The 16,406-nt window shown below is 43.5% G+C and overlaps 1 protein-coding gene across 1 annotated transcript in view; it reads right to left on the reverse strand.

Annotated features, from left to right (window-relative positions):
- The window catches only part of vn (membrane-bound neuregulin protein vein), a 35,945-nt gene extending 27,594 nt beyond the window's left edge, over positions 1-8,351 (reverse strand). Inside the window, exon 1 of the mRNA XM_089259208.1 lies at positions 4,602-8,351. Within this exon, the coding sequence (XP_089115334.1) occupies positions 4,602-6,024 (1,423 nt within the window). The 5' untranslated portion in view covers positions 6,025-8,351. The remainder of the gene's footprint in view (positions 1-4,601) is intronic.
- Between the last annotated feature and the right edge of the window lie 8,055 nt (positions 8,352-16,406).

The raw sequence follows: 16,406 nt of genomic DNA on the forward strand, positions 1-16,406 counted from the left end.
AGCTTGAACCGAACGATAATTTAGACAGTTTATATAGTAAATTTTCATTATTCTAGTTCTAGATCTTGACCAGAAACTGGTCCCATGTCTAGGCAGAAGCCCTTTTATATCTCGCCTCTCGGGGCAGGAATCAAATTGAAGGCAATTTATATGAATAATTTAAGATCCATAAAGTCTTTAATAAATTCATACAAAGTCATTCACAATATATTAAATATTAGAATATTTTTATTTTATAAAGCTGTCATAGGGCCTTTCTATGTTTCATATAAATAAATACAAATTTGTGAAATGAAAATCTCTAAAATGTCAACAAATTCTACATCTAATTGAACTATTTCGAGTATGGGAAATTTTAGGTTAACAAGAAATTTATTTCATATTTATGAACTCACATGTTAATCTTTACTCAACTAGTTCAAGTTCTAGACTTCTAATCATAATATTTACTCTCAGCACTTCCACACCTTTAATAGGGCATTCAGAGTGCGCTGTTCTAATTGAGAAATCGTAGTTGGCTCAGCTTTCAGTTCGGATGCGCCACCTGTGGGGCGTTTGGTGGGTCTTTGATATCGCCGACATAGATCTGAATCTGTTGACGAGATCTTATGAATGGCATGCGTTATATGCATTCGGGTTTGCATGGCTAGGCTAGAGCACGACTGGCTGGCTGGCTGGCTGGCTGGATGGATGGATGGACCGGCGACTGGGTCTGGGCTGGGATTATGTCACATCCGCTTGGCCCTGCTTAAGACGGATGCTTCACTGTGCTGAGTGCCTGGCCATTAAGATCGAGTGGTCCGAGCACTCGAGAGCCGAGTGAGAACAGTGGCTGCCATTGATGTTGTTGCCAGCAAGTGCAATGCAATGCAATGCAATGCGGCTCCATTAGCGCCACTCGAGGGGAACTTAGGTGTTTTCGGTCGGCCTGCCAGTACATCGCATCGCACTGGGATCTCTCTGTGCAGCATCTCTGATTTCCAAATGTGCATTACAGACGCTCGTTAGGTTAGCATGGGCAGGCGGGCAGGCGGGGCAAGGGACAAGGGCCAGAAGTGTGCTTCGGGTCTAACAAGCATAATATTTTTGGCAAGGCGGCGTCGGCTGATGACGACGGCGACGACATCGACATCGACATCTTGCTATACTCGAAATGCTTTTCAGCTGCGATTGTTGTTGTTGCTGCTGTTGTTGCTGCTGTCGGCGGGGCCAGAAATAGCGTAAAACTCATAAACTGCTGGCGACTGTTGCTGGCGTGGGGCAAACGGCGAGTGGCGAGTGGCGAGCAGCAGCAGCAGCAGCAGCATGCGATGCCATTTGAAAATTTCATTTCATTTCGTTATAATTTTCTATTTCCCGCATGGCGAACGGCCCCTAGGTACCGCTACCACTGGGTCCCCCTTAGCTGGTACCCCCGCAGCAATCTCACATAGAGCGCATAGCAGCCCTCGCTAGTTGTTCATTTGGCTTTAGTTGCGTCTAGCGCCGGCATTCATACTTAATTACCAAAAACGAAAAGTCAAAGAGTCGTCGTCCGTTGTTGTTGTTGTTGCTGTTGCTGTTGCTGTTGCTGTTGCTCTTGTTGCTGCTGCTGTTGGATCTTCTCTGGCGTGACGCTACATGAGCAGCGCCAAGTCTTCTTCTGACCAGGTAGCCAGACACACCAGCTATGATGAATTGTGGGTGCCGTTGAGTAAGTTTGTCTCTCTGCAACGTAGGCGTTGACCTAAATAAATAGTTGCTGCTGTTGCTGCTGCTGCTGCCGTTGTTGTTGTTGCTGCTGCTGCTGCTGCTGTTAAATCGTTTTCCGCTTGTGCAATCGTTTGCTAAACATTCTATGGCAACAAGTGCAACCAGAGTAGATATCAGAGTTTTCCACATGGCTTTTGTAAGTGGAAACTCACAGTCAAGGTTTGAGCAAAAGCTACATACAATCTATACATATATACTTACATATATATGTATATATATATATGTATGCATATATCTAGTTTAGCTATTGAAATGTATATGGGTTGCTTGGTGTTGGCGCTGTGACAAAATATAAAACCGCAAATTGATTTTCAATGCTGCCTGCATTCGTCTATTATATAATATTGTAAATGGATAAAGAAAGGTCTCATTGTGGGCTGCACTGATTGAAGGTGTTGCTGTCGCCACAGTTGCTGTTGCTGTTGTTGTTGTGGTTGCTGCTGCTGCTGTTACGATTGCTTCTGGTCTATGCTTGGCGGCAATCCGAGTTCCGCCAGTTTGTCTCCGCTTTTAACCAAAACAAACAACCAGAAGCACCAACAACAACAACAACAATCGATGCTGCTGCTGCTGCTGGTGGTAACGACGAGCACACAAAAGCAAATGATGTGAGCAGCTAATTTACTTAACACCTCAGCAACAACAACAACAACAACAGCAGCTACAGTAGTCACATCAATAAAGATAAAGAACCAAAATTTCAACTATAATAGCCCAATGCCAAAAACAAAGACAACAACAACATTTATACAGCTATATATATTTTTATTTCTATTTTTTGGCCTTTTCTTGATGTGCTGGGATTTTATTTTTAAAGTCAGCTTGGAGCCGTTGCGTGGGTGCAAATTGGACAATAATATTGGACCAGTTGATTCATGAAAATACCGATTTAGACAAGATCGATTGCATCTTAATCAGTTTCAAGCAGAGCAGGGCGGAGCGCTCAGTTCCGGCTATGGCATATGGGGCGTACGGTGCGTATGAACCGGTTCGCATCTGCCCATTGTGGAATCAGCAAGACGCACCAGCTCCTTGTAAACGGTTTATGGGTTTTTGTAGTTTTTTTCTTTGGGATTTTTAATTTCTTCATTATGCTAGATCTGTGTTTGGTGCTGACATTGATGGGCTGCGGTTTTTATGGCCGACATTTGATTTGGTGCCCATTGATATGCAAATGCTGGGGCGCGCCAAGTGAATGCTGGCAGCAGGGCGTGGGCAGAGGAGCTCGATGGATTATGTATGCATTTGGTGCATAAAGTAGCTGTTTAAATCATTCGCCAATCAGCTCAGTTGGGGCAGCGAAATTGAGGCACAAATAATGGAATGGAGAAATGGAAGGAACTGAAGGCAGATGCAAATTTTTCGCTGCGTTTGCAAACAAAGAGCCCAACAAAAGCCGAAGCCGAAAGCAAAATAAATCAATCTCAAACGAAAAAGTAAATATCCTGTGCGCCCCCGCTGCCACGCAGCCGTTTCACACACACACACACATACACAGTGCCCCATTCATTGATGAAGCTGAAAGGAACAATTGGCGAGGCGGGCGTGCGAAGAGAGCGAGAGAGAGAGATAGAGAGAGAGGCGGCTAAAAGTAAATAAACACAAATTAAGAGCAGAGAAGCGGCAGAGGCAGAGACTGAGGCAGAGACAGAGAAGAAGAGAGTGAGAGGGAGGGAGAGAGAGAGAGAGAGAGATAGTGAGTCTAAGAGGGGCAGCAGCGAGAACAGCTGATTGCAGCTGATTTCTGATTTCAAACAAAAAACGAAGAGGAAGAGCAGAGCAGCGAAGAAGAAGGGCTGCCACTGCCTCAGCCGCGCCCTCGCTGTGTGCGACAGGCATGACGGAAGCCAAAGAAGACGCAACAGCAGCAGCAGCAGCAGCAGCAGCAACAGAAGAGGCAGCAGCAGCAAAAAAATGAATTAAAAATCTAATTGCGACCGCGCTGAAACAAAGCAAAGACGAGTAAAAGACAATAAAAAAGAAGATCGAGCGGGCGGGGGCGGTGAAGACACACTCACACACACACAGACATATATAGCATATACGTATATATACATCTACTCTCATATGGTTGAAAGTCGGCGTAGCTTGTTGGGCGCACTTAGTCGCGTTACAGACGCAAACGTCATGAACCGCAACGCAACAATAATTACAACAACAACAACAACAACAGCAATAAGAACATAGGGCTGGGTATGGCAGACCGCAAAGGTCGACTGCAGATGCCAACCGTTGAGACGAAGGCCAGAAGAAATGAGTTTTCAAAGTTTTTCCAACTTGGGGAGCAGCACAAAATTAATGCGAATTTAATTAAAATGTGCAACTAGCAACAGCAACAGCAACAGCTGCAGCAGCAGCAGCAACAATCAATTCTAGAGCTGAGCTTTGCTTGTTGCTGCCCAGCCGCCAAATTGTGGAGGAAGCAGCAGCAGCAGCAGCAACTGTTGCCTGGATGCAGAGCTGACTTGGAAAATTGCAATCGTCGGCGCATGTGCGACGACTCCAACTAAGTGTGTGTCTGTGTGTGTGTGTGTGTGTGTGTGAGTGTGTTGCATAAATTTATTTCGGTCTGGTGGATATTAGCAGAGCGTGAAGTTGGCAAATAAGAAATTCAGCATAAAAAAAGGTAAATTTTCATTAAACAGCAACAGAAAAAAAACACAATAAATAAAAAATGAAGAAGAAAAGGAAAATAAAGCGAGATAGAAAGCATTGATAAGTTGGAGTGTCTAACAAAGTTCAACTCTAACATGACTCAGACTCTCAAGTACATATCTAAAGGGATCTTCGATCGGAATTATCCATACGTATATATGTACATATAGTATAGAATCTCTTTGGGTACTCACCATAATTTTCGCTCACAGCTTCTTGGACTGACTCAAGCGCGCGCTGCGTCGCCCGGATGGGCTGACCCAGTATGGAGAAGTTGCCGGGATTCATTTGCTGGACAAACATGATGTAGCGTATGTCGGAGGATTGCTCCAAGTTGAAGTGGATCAGGCCGCGCACCTGCAGCCGCTCCCTGTAGATGTCGCACTCGCCGCTTCCGTTGCGCTGCGCGAACTGAAACCGAACGAGCTGCGGCAGCTGCAAGTCCCGCTGCTGCTTGTACACCTGCAACACCTTCATTGTGGCCGAGAAGTTGGCCGGACGATTGGCCGTCCTCGAGATGAACACGCCCATGATCACTGTGGGCGCCGCAAACGCCAGCTGAGCCGGATCCCGAGCGGAACAGTAACGATTCGTTCGCTGCTTATTCCGATCCTTTCGCGGAAGTTTTCGCCGCTGCTGGTGTTGATGTTGCTGCTGCTGCTGGTGGTGGTGTTCGTGCTGCCGCTGCTGCTGTTGCTGTTGGCGCTGCTGCTGCCGTTGGCGACGATATTCGCGCTTTGCCTCCTGCTGCTGCTGCCGGTGGCCGTGAGATCTCCGCTGGCCACTGCCAAAGTCACGACGACTGCGCGTCGCCTGATCCTGGCTGCTCTCTGGCACTTCATAGGACTCAATGTGATAGCTTTGCGCTGCTGCTGTTATTCTGCTGCTATAGTTTAAAGCGGCAACGTTTTGCTGTTGCAGCTGCAGTTGCCGCGCATAGCCGTTAAGTTGCAACTGCTGCTGTTGCTGCAACAGCTGCTGCTGCTGCGGCTGTTGCGGCTGTTGCTGTTGGGGTGCATGTCGTCGCGTTTTACTACTCGACGAGATGCCATTGTTTAATAAATTATATTTTTGACTATTTATTAGCGTATTTGGAACTTGTTGCTGTGACTGCTGCTGCTGCGTTGTCACCGCAGCAATATGTTGCTGCCGTTGTTGCTGTACAGCCGCATTGCTAACGCTGCCTGCGTCGAATACTGTTGCTGGCCTTAACTTAATGTTGCTAGTGCTACTAAGACTATTGCTGGGCCGGCTGAGCAGCCTACTTAAGATATTATTGTTGTTGTCGATGTTGCTGCCGACGCTTTCACTGCTCCCGCTGCCATTGTCCGCCAGCTGTTGCGGCTCTTGCTGCTGCTGTTGTTGCTGCTGCTGTGGCAGCGCAATATAGTAGCTGCTTTCTTCTGATTCCCATGATCTTTGCTGCTGTTGTTGCTGTTGCTGCTGGTGTTGGCTTGTGATTGCTGTTGCTCTTGCTGCTGCCGCTGCAGCTGCTGTTGTCGTCGGCGCACATGTGATCAATAGCAACATGTAGCTGACGTAGATTGCTAGCGATATCAATGGCATTAGTTGCGGTTGCGTTTTTAAACTCCATTTGCGCACATGTTGCGCATACATGGCGTCCTCCAAAGTTATTGTTGCTGTTGCCCTAGCTTTATTTACAAATCAACTATCGATGGCTGTCTATCGCTTATCGTAGCTGTTGCTGCTGCTGCTGCTGCTGTTGCTAGTTGCTGCTGCTTGGCGATCTGTTGCTGCTGTCTCTGCTTTTCTCTGTCTATTGCTGGCAAATGTTGCCGTCGCTGCGTCGTCGCTGTGCCTTATCGTATTTTCGTTTATCCTGCAAATACTTTCGATAATTTCGTAGCATTTTGAGGGACAGCAACAGAGAGACCCGACACGAGAGAGACGAAAAGAAAGAGAGACACGTTGAGTGAGTGGGGTAGAGACAGTAAATGCTTAACAATTTCTAGCATAATATTTATGAGCACTTTGGGAACATTTTTGGCTGTTGCTGTTGCTGCTGCTGTTCTTGTTGCTGTTGTTGCTGTTGTTGTTGGTGCTGCTGCTGATCTTGTTGTTGCTGGTGACTCATTTTGGCCCGATCGTCTGCTTTGGCAATGCAAAAAATGTATACGTATATCTTTAAATAAATAAATTGCTGTTTGTATTTGTTATTGTTGCTGTTGCTGTTGTTGTTGCTGGTTTGCTTGTTCGTTCGTTTGCTGTTGTTGCATTTATTTTGTTTAGAATTTTATTTGATTTTATTTTATTCGTTCGCGTTCGCGTTCGCGTTTCACTTGAGCGCCTTGGAGTCGACGCACTGAGCTATGGCCACGCCCACCCCCTACCTCTTGAATAGACGTAGACTTAAGGTCGTCGCGTGGCGTTTGATTTAAAGTTTTTATGCTGTGGATCTATTTTGCTGTTGTTGTTGTTGTTGTCGCTGATTCGTTTTACTATTTGTTGTTGTTTTGCGCGTTTTTCACGACGTTTTTCACGCGCGCGCGTTTCGTGCGCGACTCGTCAAGCTGTTCGGCTGCCGTCGGCTCTTTGCCGATTGGCAGCTTCGCCCCTTCGTGCGTGCAATGCGACGCTTCGTTCGTGTTGCTGTTGCTGTTGTTGTCGCTGCCGCTGCCGCTGCTGCCGCCGCTGTTGTAATTGTAATCCTCGCTGCGCGCGTATCTATGAGATACACTACTTTTTCGATAATGTTAATGTTTGTCTTGCCGTATACGCGATCTGTCTATATAGACGAAGCCCGTAGTCGTTGCCGTAGCCGTAGCTGTTGCCTGATTCACTGTCGAGTGTTTTCTGGCACACACATACGCACACACACTTGCACTGTCTCTGTTGTCGCTGATGACGCTGATGATGATGATGATGATGATGCTGCTGCTGCTGATGATGATGTTGATATAGCAGACACACAGACACAGAGTCAAACAGACACACACGCACGTACAACACACCCGACGAAGACAACACACACGTTTTCTAATTTTAGACAAAAGTAATTATAAAAGAAAAAAGCAGAGCAGAGTGCGCCGCGTTCAGCTCATACGCATATATCTTCTACTCTGCCTAGATATATATATATATATATATATATACATATATGTTTTATATATATATTATCATATATATGCTGTGTGTGTTGCCGATTATATAGGAGGATCGTCGCAGCAAATATGTATATTGCACACGCACACACTAAATCGATCCCGATCGTTTTTTATATAGACGCATATGCATATATGTGAATTATAAGTATATGTATTTGTGTATCAGATGTAGACAGACGATGTCAGTTGTTTGCTGGACGGAACAGTTGATGTTGCCAGTGGCAATTGCAGTTGTTGTTGTTTCTGCCGCTTTTGTTGTTGTGGTTTCTGCAAAGTTGATTTTCTCCTCGTTTTGTTTTTGTAACTTAACAAATTGTGCGTCTTGCTTATCAGTCAATAAATATCAGTTCGAAATTGATTTGAAAACTGAAAGTCCTTTCACGATAATCGCCATCTGATGAAATACTTTAAGTTTTTCACCTGCACACAGCAATTGATATTGATCGTAATATGCGAAAACAATTGTATTATTCATAAAGTCGTTGGGCTTTATTTTTATTTAAATATTATTGTATTTTTATTTTCGTGAATCAAAATTTCGTTGGATTTTTTTATTCAAATTTTTTTTTCCTATTTTTTAAATTTGTTGTTTTTGTTTCACGCACCGCACAGAAAATGAAATAAATTTAAATTCAATTTGAAATTCACATACACACGATGCCTCAGTGTCTCGGTCTGCATTTGACTCGACTCTATATTTTGTATATTATCGGGATTTCGGTTTGCCGACACGCGCGTAACTGACCCGTTGCTGTTGAGTGTTTGCCGCGGACTAACAGTGAAACGTTACTCGGCACGTTACGCTTACGTTGCGCTGCACAAATCGAACCCGCCAACGCATCGTAAGCAGCTAACCAGCCAACCCAGCCGAGCAAACAAGATCGCTAGCAGTTTGTGCAGCAATTATTTATTTGGAGATTTTGACTCATTTTACACCAAAGAAAATTTTCAAAAAATATTCCATAGTTGTATTTTGGTTATTTTAATAGCAACTTGTGAAATTTATGATTAAAAATATATTTAAAAATTCGAATGAAAAACAGCATTAACATTTCAGTTTATGTTGTACTCAAAATGGTTATGTTAAGCTCAGATTGGCACTGTTAGAGTCTTTTGGCCTTAGTTGAGTTCGACGTCTAGGTTTGATGTTGCATGCTTATGTCTGTTGCGCGTTTGCTTCACACGTATAAGACAACGCCACACACGTATAAGATAAAGAGCTCGAGTGTATTGTATTCCAATAATTTGAATTAAATAATGAGCGCGCATTTACGTTTGAAAAAGGGGAGTTCTATTTATGCAATATATTATAGTTACTAGAACATTTTTAAACAGCATTTGAAACTGCATCACGTTTGTCACGAATAATTTAACCAAAATATACTAGAATTATATTAATTAAACATTTACCATTTTAATTGTTATTTATTTCTGTTAAAAATCTCATTAAATACCGTTTTTTTTTTTTTACATCTATGTATATTATATCACTTGATACGCTGTGCATGCAAATATTTTAATTTCTTACGTAAGGGCTATCAAATCTTGAGTGAGCTTATCAGAGTGCTCATGAATAAAAATATTTTACAATTCTTCACTTTCTTTAATTGAAGAGCTTTTGTAGGATATGCAGGACACGATGTTTAATTAAGCAGAAACACTCGAAGAACTGGACACGTTTCAATGGGCTTTCCTCTGCCTAGTGAAATATGCTTACGAGGCCTAAGCTATTTATTCGGCCGAAAATCGAATCGCTGCTATCTTAAAATGATAAGCAGTACTTTTGAAGTGTTACTACCGAAAGAATACCGGAATTGGCAATGGTTTGATAGCTGTTTATAAGTGATAATTAATATTGTTTGCCAATTATATCTGTTACCTGAAATTCGATTATATATTAGATGGGAGCTTATGATGGCTTAACGTAAAATCCTTTGGGCAAGATTAGTTTGGAGTTTGCGCTATTCTACGAAAATCGACAGGCTCACACATACGCAGCTGCTTTTAGAGTGAGCTGGCAGCTCGGCTCAGCTTTTTCCCATGATTATTTGCTTGATTGTCAAATGTCAAGCCCCCAACACAGAAGAAGGAGACCAAGTCGTCAGGTGAAGCTGTCGCTGGTTGGAAGTCGTGTAAACTGAGCGTTTTTACCAGTTGCTGCTAATGCTGTTATTGTTGTTATAATAATTGTTGTTCTTGTTGCTGCTGTTGCCGCTGCTGCTGCCGTTGTTGTTCTTGTTGTTGTTATCGTTGTTGTTGTCAAACAAAGCTTCCACTTGTTCTACGCATCGCGCATAACAATAAAAGAAGCGGAGCCAAGCGGGTAATAATAAAGAAAAAAATAAAAAAAAACAACGAAAAAAAGATCGCCTCGCCCCTGAGCTGGTGACAAGTGCGGCATTGTAAGAAAACCTGAAACCTCAACACTGGCGCTTCATCACCCAAAAGCCTGACTTTCAGGGGGTTGACGAAGGTTGAGGGAGAAGGGCAGTGGGTGAGGGGAGGACGTCTGGTGAATAGGGTGGCAAAACCATTAGCCATTTAAATGAAATTACCAATTGACTATGAGTACTTATCTATAATCTTATCTGTCGATGCTAGTCGAAACAAGTTATAATAAGGTCAGCAAAAATGATGTAATAAACTTGGTTATTGATTAATTGAAAGAAATGTTTTTAGGGATGCCCGAAATACATAATTTCTAATAAAACATAGGCATAGAGGCAATCTAGCGAATATTGGTCTATTCATCAAACTGATTAGATGACATGGTATAGCTAAATATAAGCACATAAATAACAAATCAGATAAGAGAGAGAACTCACTGATATTGAATCTTAAGAACTCACCGGCGCTTTGATGCAATTCAATATGTCTTGAGGTAACTGCATAACGAAAATGTATATACATATGTATATCTAATCGGGCATTCGGTGATGGACTTTTTTTTGGCACCGGAAGTATTTGAGGAAGTGAAATTGTGGCCGTCAAGCACCTGTCGTCAAACAGGTAGAATGCTAGCTGGACTGAATGAAGCGTGTTTGAAAAGCTGCAAACTGTGGGCAGGCAGACAATCAGAAGGCATTGTTTGGCCACTGGGAATCCACTGCTGTGCCGTGGCTGCTGCTCTGCATCTGAGAGTTGCGGAAGTGCAGGAAATACTCGAACTCGTGGGCCTTATAAACAAACCTCTGAATCCCGACAACGACAGAGCAACAGAGCCAGAAACAGAGACCAAGACTGAGAGAGACGCGGACACAGGGACAGCGACAGGGACAGGCTGACGGCAATAGACAACAGCTGCCAAGCGCAGCGTCATTGCATCATCAACAAATATACGCACACACACACACACACATGCACACACACATGCATACACCTAGTAAGTAGAACAACAATAACAACAGTAAAACGCACCACTGAAAACCCACAACAATAACAAACATATAAAAACAAATTTTCCAAAAGCAATTTTGAAATGCGCGCAGGCGCAACGCCAACAACGACGCTGAAGCCAGCTGCGCAGCTAGCGTCAACGTTAAGAAAATAATGAAAATTAAATGGCTAAAAAAGCAAAACAACTTAAATTCTCTGGCGTATTTTCTTTTTTATTTTGGTAACTACTTGAGAGCCACGAAAAAAAAAAAAATAAATAAACAAAAACAAACACAGAAACTACACAAATGATTGTGTAATTTTCGTAAATGACTTTTCACACACACACCCACGCTCACACACACACGCACACAACTATATATAGAGACAAGCGAATCAAAGTAGTTTATAGCTGATATAGATGTGACTTGGATTCATTTGTTAGAGAACCAAGCGTAGAGTTTTCATTTAATACAGGATAGCATATATAATTGACTAAAAGAAAACTTTAAAAGTATTACGAAAAATATTGATTTATTTTTATTGATCTATGATATAATATGAAAAATACTGAAATATTTTCTAAATCGAATGCACTTATATTATAAAGTGCATACATCTTTATGTATACATACATTTTCTAAAAATATAATGAAATATATACATTCAAATTTAAATTCTATTGGGAATAAAATAGATTGCAAATATTTGATGCATCATCATTTTTATATCATTTTGGATATGGAATAATGTTTTTATACACATCAAATGTTCTCTATCCCCCTCTCACTCACACTCCTGTCTCTCAATCTCACTCTGTTTCTAGCAATATTTATTTTAGCTCCGTTCAAGTTGCCAAGGGATCTCTTATTTGTATTAGTTATTATTGTATCATAAAATTAGTTAAAAGTACAAAAATTGACTTCTAGATGAATAGAAATCCTCATGAACTTTAGCGCAGTCAATAAAACCTATTGAAACCGATGGTGCTTTGATTGATCGATTATATTCTGGACATTGCATTATTAGCTAAAACAAGTTTCGGCAAGATTAGATTAGCAATGATTTAGTCGTGATATCATTTCTGATGTTAGTCATCAAAAAATGACATGCGCCGGTCGATACATACATAATGGCCTTTGATAAGAGGTGCAAAGTTTAATCTGACCACTAACTGGCTAAGTATTGGTTCGTCAGCTATAGTCGAAGTGTTATGTACCCGAATATCCAAAGATCTATTGCTGTTGTGGTAATTGCAATGAAAGTAAATGAAATTCAAATTTGTTTCCCTGGCACTTTTTAGTTGCTGTTGCAGGTAATTCAAGACTGCGAAGCTCGTGGTACCAGTTGCTCGCTGCGCTCAGCTCTCAGCTCTCTGCTCCCAGCTCTCTGCTCTATGCCGTCCCCGCCCCATCCCCCTCGTGCTGCACCTGTGTCACTTTTTCTTTAGCTGTCTCCGGGTGGCACCCTTGCGATCATCATCAGCCGCCACAGCCACTAAATTGTGTTAAAAACTTGCCAGCCAGCCAGAAATACAGAACGCAGAAACCTCAAGATCTGAGAGAACAGATAAGCGAACTGTGGCAGGGGCGCGAGAATGGAACGGATCGGAACGAAGTTGAGGCTCAGCTCGGCAGCTCGGCAGCTCTACAGCTCTACAGCTCTACACTTTGGTTCGGTGCAATCTTCCGCATTATGAGTAGCAGCCAGTAGCGAGTCCGAGGAAATGGAAATGAAAATGCACTTGGCTTACACCAGAAGCAACAGCAGCAGCAGCAGCAGCAGCAGCAAGAGGGAGGGCACAGGGGACAGAGCCATTCAGGTTGTTAGCGGCGACATGTGGCTCGGCCTGGCTTTGGCTCTGACTCTGACTCTGTCTCTGTCTCTGAGTCTGACTCTGGGTCTGTTACTGAGCTCGGGCTCTAATTTCAATTGGGTTTCGTGGTCGTGGAAATTATTCAACAGTGCTAAGTACGCTCTGAGACTGGGACTAGCTCTGAGGTCTGTCTCTGCCTCTGTCGCTGGCACTGTCTCTGGGTCTGGGTCTGGGCCTGGGTCTGGGAGTGGAACTGCTGGGCACCCACGCGTGACGTGACTCTTTGGTTTGACTTTCTGTACCAGTACCTGAGCTGCTTCCGTAAAAAGTTGCCGCCGTTTGCCCTAACCCCTTACATCCATTACCTCTTGCCGGCTTACTCCGGAGTTAGCCCATTCCACCCGTCCCCTCGCTATTCCCTATTCCCCATCCCCTCTTGCCACATTCGCCCGGCTGACGTCCACCTTGCGGTTGGCTCTCTTCAAGTGCATTGAAGCAAGCTGACGGCTATTTTTCAACTTCAAATGTTTGCTAAATGACTTTTGATGATTTGTGGCGAGCTGAGCAGCTCAGGAGCTCAGGAGCTCAGCAGTTCAGGGGCAGCTCAGAGGTTGGACGGGGGTTGACCCGTCGTTGAGCGCAAAATAAATTAATGAATGTATTTATCTAATTTCACATGCCTAAGTGTTGACTTGGCGTCTAATTGGCCCATCGATGACGCTAACTGCCAAAGAGAGAGTAAGGGAGAGAGAGAGTGAGTGAAATAGAGGTAGAAAAAGATGTAGAGAGTTGAAGTGTTAGTATGCTTACTCTAAAAAACCCAATCGATGATTTTTCCTGCAAGTCTGTTTATCGGACTAAAGAGAGACGTGGAGGCAGCTACCTCTGTTTACTCTTTGATACCAGATGTATGTATATAGCTGCAATCGACCGATAGCAATGGGGTGTCCGGTAGCAGCCCACGGAAGTATGACGCGATAGGAAGCCAAGAAATGGCAAGCAAATTGATTTGATTAGCAACAGTAATCTTTTCGTCACTTGTGGCGTCACTTGATGCCATGCCATGCCGTAGCTGTGACTCGTGCTCTGACTAGTGGGTTATTAATTAAGTTGCTGAAGGTGCTCGAAAATCGAATTCCATGCAGTCGCATGACCTAGCTAATAATGATACGTCTGGCAAGTCAAGTAGCTGACATTTTGGGTAAAGTTTCTCTTCGTTTTCCTTCCTTTCTAGCTGGTCCGCGTAGGGGCAGGGCGACACGTGCATTGCAGATAATCAACGTTGTGTCTAGGCCTTAAAATAAACTCCATGTAATTAGCCCCGCCAAGTCTCGGCGATGTACCCTATACCATTTAGCTAGCGGCCATTGCAACTAAGTAAAGTGAAATGCTGCAGCAAATCGAAAAGTAAAATACTTTGACTGCTGAGCTTGGACTAAGAGGTGTAAAGTATTTAAGGAGGTTAAAGGTTTTCGGGCAGGGAATATCGGAAATTGCATTAGGACTCTTGTAAGACTATCGTACTGAATAATTCCGCTTATTTTCTATGTCATCTAATTATGTTAAGCAGCCACACATAGAGCATATAAAATTTGTTGGTTCTCTGGCAAATATGTTCGCTTCCAGTTGCTGCAATGTCTGGAGCAAAAATAGCCAAAAACGACGCGAGTCGCGACAGGCGATGGATGGGCTATAAATAAGCCGTTCGCAGACTGAACCGCACAGAAGTGGGAACTCAAATGCAGCCAGACTTTCAAATCAACTCAGAGAGTGCGAGCGAGAGGGAGAGAGAGATAGAGAGTGAAGTTGCTGAGAGACAGAGAGTGTCCAAAGTCATATAGCATAGACTGACTCACCAACTGCTTTGGCTGCTGCTGCTGCTGCTGCTGCTGCTGCTTCTGCTGCTCGACTAATATTTCAATTAGGCGAGAAAAAAAATCAAAAGCCCAAAGGCAATAGCAAAAGCTGATGACATGCCCAGCGTTAATAAAAAGCGGCAGAAATTTGTGCCGTGCCGCAGACCGGGTCTGTAGCGAAATAAATTCCATGGGACCCTAGGTGGTCGAATATTTTAACACTACCGGGCACAGGGCACAGCGAACGAGGCGGCAGCAACAGCAGCAGCAACAGCAACAGCTTCCAGCGGTCAGCGAGTGGACGGCTTCAGTTGATCAGTGGGACGGTGGCAATCTGTGGCGCTGGCGTCTGCCTTTTAATGTAGAAAACTAGTCGAGGCGCATAATTTACGACAGCCAACTCTGACCGAGGATCACGAAGGGGGCAGTCAGAGAAGGCAGTCCAATAGTCCGACAGTCCAACAGGTAGCGGGGGCGGTGGGTGTGCAGCAGCCGATGCTGAGCAGCGGCGTTGACTTGACTTATCAATTTCACGGGAATCCAATCGATTTTTATATGAGAGCGCGCAGATAAACCGCAAAAATCAAGCAATAAAATCGCTGCCCAAGCAGCAAACAGGGGAAAAAAGCAACAATAACAACACACACCGATGCGAAGCAACAACAAGACATATAAAGGGAAGCGAGGCAGGGCAAGGGGCAGGGGCACCGGGCAACACAGTGCAAAATGAAGAGCAGCCACAGAGGCTGACACTGAGACTGAGACTGAGACTGAGTCTGGGGCTAAAGCTGAGACTGAGACTGAGAAGGAGACTGAGACTGGGGCTACGACTGTGGCCGGAGACTGAGACAGAGAGGCAAAAGGAAAATACCAAAACGGCAATAAATGGTGTTGATATCCCGCGAAGCGTGTGAAGACGCTAACGATGCCGCCAAAACTTGTTAACCACAAAAATTATTGCATGAGATGAAATAAATTAAGGTGGCGGCGTCGACTGCAGCAGCAGCAACAGCAGCAGCGGCAGCAGCAGCAGCAGCTAAAGTCCAGCCAAACTATTCACATTGCTTCCTATTGCTCGCATCCTTGCGCCGACGGCGACGGCGACGGCAACGGCGACGGTCTCTCCAGCCAGGCGTTCAGGCCGCCAGTGGCGACGTCCTCTTCACCAACATCGTCATCGTCTGCTGCTCCACTGCTGCTGCTGTTGCTGCGGCTGCTGCGGCTGCTGCTGCCTGTTGTTGTGTGTGTACTTTTGGTGAAATGAAATGACAGACACAACCCAAGATGCAAATTTACCTATGGAATGCTGAGCAGACCATCAAGAATCTGGAGCACACTACAATTAGCTGGAGCAGAACAATTAGGTGAGGCAGATGTTGATATGCATGTACATGTATTATTCATGGCCAACAGCAGTAGTTAAATGAGATCTTTATATTAAGAATATAATAATCTTTATGTTAATAATATTAATCAATTTATATATAAAATAGAAATCATACAAGTTCCTCATACTAGACTGCCATTTAAGCAATGTTTCCTTATAGATTAAATAATTAGCTCTAAGGGGCATATCAACTATTAAGATCTATTTTAATTGCAATAATTCATATAAGGAAATCTTTTACCTAAATTCAACTAAGTCAAGTTATTAAAAATATGTTTCATACGAATTATTATTATTTAATATAGTTTTCTTAAGCATATAGTCTATAAATAAAATAAAGGGGGTAAGGGAAAAAAAGATAAAGAAAATATATAAAAGGTCAAAATATGATCTTATGATCTATGAAACAATAAAATCGATTTCAGATATTGTGTTCTATA

This window comes from Drosophila navojoa, chromosome 4, assembly GCF_054131105.1.
Source record: "Drosophila navojoa isolate 15081-1374.11 chromosome 4, UAZ_NAV_1.0, whole genome shotgun sequence".
Classification (NCBI taxonomy): domain Eukaryota; kingdom Metazoa; phylum Arthropoda; class Insecta; order Diptera; family Drosophilidae; genus Drosophila; species Drosophila navojoa.